Source organism: Triticum aestivum, chromosome 4D (assembly GCF_018294505.1).
Source record: "Triticum aestivum cultivar Chinese Spring chromosome 4D, IWGSC CS RefSeq v2.1, whole genome shotgun sequence".
NCBI classification, from domain to species: Eukaryota; Viridiplantae; Streptophyta; class Magnoliopsida; order Poales; family Poaceae; genus Triticum; species Triticum aestivum.
Genome location: NC_057805.1, coordinates 189943486 through 189949117, shown reverse-complemented (window position 1 = coordinate 189949117; position 5632 = coordinate 189943486). Strand labels below are relative to the sequence as shown.

Genomic DNA, 5632 nt, shown 5'->3' with positions numbered 1-5632 from the left:
ATTGCCGGGCCGTCGGAGCATCGCCGGTGCTGCAACGAAGCATCATCGGTGTTGTGTTGGAGCTTTACCGGGCCGCCGGAGCATCGCCGGTGCTGCAATGAAACATCAACGGTGTTGTGTTGGAGCTTTGCCGGGCCGCCGAAGCATCGTCGGTGCTGCAACGAAGCATCACCGGTCTTGTGTTGGAGCATTGCCGAACCGCGCGGAGTGTCCGCCTATGTTTCAAGGGATGGTCGCAGCAACGTCGTTGCTGCAAGCCGGCGATGCAGCCGTGACCGTGCATGGCGAGCTCGTCCGAGTTTTGCTCCGAGATGACCAGTGACGGGGCTGCCGGGGCTGCTGCAACCTGGAAACGAGAATGTTTAGCACGTATGGCTGGTTGGAGTCGCTGTGCGAGAGAAATAGGCCTATTGGGACGGAAGTGATATTATGGTCCAGACTCCAGAGATCAAGCGGCCCAAACAACGCAAATCAACGGCTGTCGAGGCGATTTAAAAATCCCTACCATCAGCCGATTTACGGGTAGCAGTGGCCCCGGGAATTGTCATCCGCACCGCACCTACCGCCAGTGGGGCCAACGGGTCATCCACCCGCACGTAGACACCAGTCGCTCGCAAAAGTCGCGTCGCAAAAGTTTCGGTCCCACATATACCCTCGCTTCGGCGCTTCGCTACGCACCTGCCTATTCCCCAACAACTGGATTCCAACCCCCTCCTCGCCCCGTCGAATCCATCGAGGCGAGGAAAAAAAAGAGTAGAGGTTAGGGTTCCGAATGGACGATACTAGAAGGTTCTAGAAGCGTACGCTCGTTGGGAGGGCTGCGGGCGGTGCGCTGCGGTGGTTGATGGAGGAGGAGAAGGCCAGGGGGTTGTCCTCGGCGGCCTCGTCGCTTATCCCGCCGACATCCCCGGAGATCGACCTCGAGGCCGGTGCCGGGGACCAGCTCCAGTGCCGGATCTGCCTCGAGACCGACGGTACGTACGGCTGGATCCGTCCTGCGCGAGCTGTTCCCGCCGCTGCCCGCCGTTATCCTTGGCCGTGTTTTCTTTGTTTTGGCAGGGGTTGACTGCTTCTCTCGGTGTAGGGAGAGACTTCATCGCGCCCTGCAAGTGCAAGGGGACATCCAAGTACGTGCACCGCGACTGCCTCGACCACTGGAGAGCGGTCAAGGTAGGCGCTCTCATTCCGCTGATGCCCTGGTGCTATCAGGGAGCTCCGAAGCGATGTGATTGTGTGATGGATCCACCCAGGGTTACAACTGTGGTTTCTTAGCTTAATTATGTCAATGTGTGGAAGCTATACTCCGTGTATGTGCTTATAGATAGAGTTGTAGCCATTTAGGAATGACTGCCTTGCATTGTACTAATAATAATCAATCAATTCATTCATGGATCACATAGAGCACAGACAACTAGAATACATATGGTAAGTTCATCAAGTTTCGCCTTCAACATGTAGGCCTATAGCTCTTGACCTGCTGTTGGAGTCGATCCTGCCTGTGTCTTTCTTCTATTTTGTTGATTAGAGTTTTGTGTGACAAGTGACAACCCTGTTTTTCGTGTCTAAGTTATGCCATTTACGAACGTGATTGTAGAGACTAGAGAGCAACTCCAGATTGCTTGGACATTCATGTATGTCGACAGTCTAAACGGAAGAAAATTTTATAAAAGTTTTACAACAACAATGCATCATATGGATGAACGCTATGCAACTGCATTCTGTTGTAACTAGGAATTCAGTAACTAAAAAATATATAAAAAACTTGCACTATCAGGTAGATCCATGATTGACATGATATTGCCATAGTTGGCCCAAAGAGACATGCTTCTGAAAATGCGTTAATCAAGGTTTGTATTACTAGTAAATACCACCTATAAGTATTCCACTATCATTTAACAAATTTGCTATGCGGACCTTTGGCACAGTTTCAGGTCAAAACAAAAAGTTCTGTATTGCATGAACATTCTGAATATACTGATCCTCTCTCTGTACCTTGAAATTTTGATTTAAGATGCAGTAGTAGGTCAGATCTTTCCTTGTCTGACAATGCACTCTTATGGAATTTTGTAATATGGTTCCAGTTTATCAGGCAGATGTTCCTAGGTCCAGTTATGGTATTTAGCATTGGAAACTCTGCTTTCTGTTAGGATGTTGGGATGTCTACATCAAAATGAAGTTGTGCTGTTTGGTAAGGTTATATGGAGGTTGTTGGCTTGGATATGACATAAACCATGCTCTTCTAAGGATGGATCCAATAGTTTAGAGTAGAAATGATGTATGATACCATTAGTCCAAATATCGGCCAGTTAATCGGCATCTCGATCAGTTAATCACTACTTGGTGAGTCCGAATAGCTGATTTACCGGCTGATTAACTGGAAAATTCGCCCATTTATCCCTACTCACCACCTGACTGATATGGTACCAGTTACCGATATCCTGAACATTGTATGATACACATTTTCTCTTTCAATTGTTGGGAATATGAATTCTATTTGTTCAACAAAAAGTTAAATATAACCTCTTCCTGTTGCATATGCAAAAGCATTCAGTCATCTGTCTCTTTGCATTTTGTTGTCAACTTGTCTGAGCTATTTGTAGCTTGCCTTAATGAAATTGTGTCTTTCTTGCGAGATACTAATAGTGCTTGATGCTTTGTCACATACAGGAGGGGTTTGCATTTTCTCATTGCACCACCTGCAAGGCTCCTTATTACTTGAGGGTTCATGTTCACACTGACAGGAAATGGCGAACGCTAAAGTTTCGTTTCTTTGTTACTAGAGATATATTATTCATCTTTGCTCTAGTCCAGTTTGTAAGTCTTTGATATCCGTGTCACTATTCTTTGTCTAATGATGTATTGAGTGATAAACAGTATTTCTCACTCCTTTGTTCAGGTTATCTCTGCATTGGCTTATTTGGTACATTTTATTGATGGGTACCAGCAATATTGGTTGAGGACGGCCTGGGGTTTTGATAACGAAGTTACTTTTTATTATATATGTGGTAAACAACTTAATCATTTGCACATTTTGTTATTACTTGTACCTGTTTTGCATGATTGTTTGACAATGAATTTATATGTTTTGCCCTTGTCTGAATGCGTGGGGTGGAGTTCAATCCTTGCCCAGACAACACAAGTCCCTGTTCATCCTTAGGACTCAAGTGCACGGGAGCTGTACGGTTTACAAAGTAAAATATACATTAGATTCTATCTGGCCAATCTCTGTTATAATTATAAGAGTTTATCAGTGTGCAAAAGAAAACATGTGTGGGGAAATGTATTTTGTTAACAGTATACACTACAAAGTAGATGAAAGATGTATGACCTAGCAGCTGTCTTTATCTTTTACATGCATGTCAATGATTGTAGTTGCTCTTTCATTCCTACCAGACCTATTCATTAGTTTGTTATATTTATGCTGTGATGGACTAATACTAGGGTATCATGTTATGATCTACACTATGTGGCGTGCACTATGTAGTCCCTAAATATATATGGAGGCTACGTTGCTGAGATATATGATGCACTTATGTTGCCCATTTGATTTGAATTCTGAACTGAGTTGAGCATCTCTCTTATTCTTTTTACAGGAGCTTTGTTGTTTTTTGCTTTACTCGGGTTATCAGGATGCTTCATAACTTGTTATGACCGAAGAGTACGGAGTGACTTGGCTCAGCCTTGTCGAGAACTATGCCTCTGTTGCTGCCAGCCAGGGTATGTTTCGATTAATTCAATGACTATATTATATTAGTTAAGCTGTTAATGCTGCATGCTTGGTCATCTGTATGTTGTACGCTCACCTTCCTATTTCATTTCAGGATGTGTGCAGATTGCCATCTTCCTGGCACACTTTGCATGTGGACTGACTGCACCACATGCTTTGAAGGCTGTGCAACTACAGCCGGGGAGTGTGGTGGTTGCTTGGGAGGTGCAGGGGAAGCAGGGTTACCATTGTTCCTCATCATGGGAGTAATCGTGCTCGGGCTGTTCACGGTTGTCGGCATCTTCTATAGCGTTCTGGTGGCAACTATGGTAGGGCAGAGGATCTGGCAAAGACACTACCACATCCTTGCGAAACGAATGCTAACAAAGGCGAGCACTGCTATCCCTGAGTTGATCAATCATGGTTTTTCCTCCTGTTTATAACCCCAATTTGGTGTTCTCCAGGAGTACGTTGTGGAAGATGTTGACGTTGAACGTGCAGATTGGTCTCCGACGCCACTCCCTGCTGAGCACGTCCAGCAGCTCAAATCCCTGGGACTCCTATAGCCCATGACATGGAGCTGATGGCTGTTGATGATGATCTTAAGTTGAGGACCAGCACCACGGACTGCCCCAGCTGTACAGGAAGCACATACTAAGCCGATGGCAGGCATCTCTTGTATCCGCAATTTGCACAGCCCAACATGGTGCGATATCATCGGTCCTTTTTGTATATTGTAACAGGGAAACTGACTACACCTTGATTTTTATACAAACGAGTCAACTCGTGCCCGTATTGTGCAAAGTTACTGCTCTTCGTTCTTTCACTGGTCTCGTGCACAGACAGATGCGGCAGTTCCAAGGGCATCATAGGTGATGTAGTGCTATATTTTGCTGCCATCTTTGTTGTCAAAGACAATGCGTGTGTGCCATTTTGCCAATGACGCTGACGTTGTGCGCGCATCATTGCCGCATGCGCCGTCGGCAGGAGGAGCTCACCAGGGATAATACTAGTAAGCATCAGCGACCAGCCAGGAATGGCCTCCAGCGTCCGACGAGCTGACGATGTCGCCCTCGCTCAGCAAGCGTGAGGCTGGCCGGCGGAGATGTGGGTACAGCGTATTGGGGACGCGGCTGGGGCGTTATTTTGGTGCAGACGCGAAAAAAGTCGCCTGAGGGGTGTTACTTCGGTGCAGACGGGTGTTATTTCGGTGCAGACGCGAAAAAAGTCGCCTGAGGGTCCCGTTGGGGGTGCGGTTGGAGATGCTCCCAGAGTCGAGCACTCTCCTGAGCTTGGCACTGCCTACCATGGGTGTCATGCTGGGCAGCCGGCGGCGGGTTGAGCTCGAGGCTAGCAGCGTGCGGAGTTGTTCGTGCGTCAAGGGAGGCGAGCAGCGGCGTCTACGAGCGGTGGGGTGGAGCAGTAGTGGGGTGGAGTAACACGGCAACTTCAACTGACCGACTCAACCTGACAGAAGTTTTGTCCACTTCTTGTTTTCTAAGAAATTCATTGCTAAGCTCACAACTGTCATTAGAAATTTCTGGTGGACAGGTGTTAGAGAGACCGACTCAGAGAAAAGTCTCTGCCTTAGGGCATAGAAGAATATTTGTACTTCTAAGACAGAAGGTGGCTTGGGCATAAGGAATCTAAAAGCCATTAATGAAAGTCTCATCCTCACAACTGCTTGGAGGTTAGCCAATGCTCCTTCTCATTTGTACCTTGTGCTAAAAGCTAAGTACTTTCCTGATACTTCAATTTGGAGAGCCACTACTACCCCACCCAAATCTGCTTTTTGCGCTTCTATCTTGAAAATGTTGCCTAAACTGAGAGATCATGCTTTTTATCAACTCACCCAGGGTAACATTTCTTTGTGGAGCATGCCTTTGTGTAATCTTTGGTATTCTATTTATGATCATCTTGTTCCAC

General features: G+C 46.6%; 1 protein-coding gene across 1 annotated transcript; it reads left to right on the top strand.

The window, feature by feature from the left end:
• Nucleotides 1-786: 786 nt before the first annotated feature.
• Nucleotides 787-4532, top strand: LOC123097251 (uncharacterized; the record flags this gene model as incomplete). The annotated part of the gene is given in 7 exon segments (XM_044518952.1): nt 787-974; nt 1085-1170; nt 2668-2814; nt 2897-3005; nt 3594-3717; nt 3822-4095; nt 4171-4532. Coding segments are annotated over 7 exon segments (972 nt in total). The 3' UTR covers nt 4273-4532.
• Between the last annotated feature and the right edge of the window lie 1100 nt (nt 4533-5632).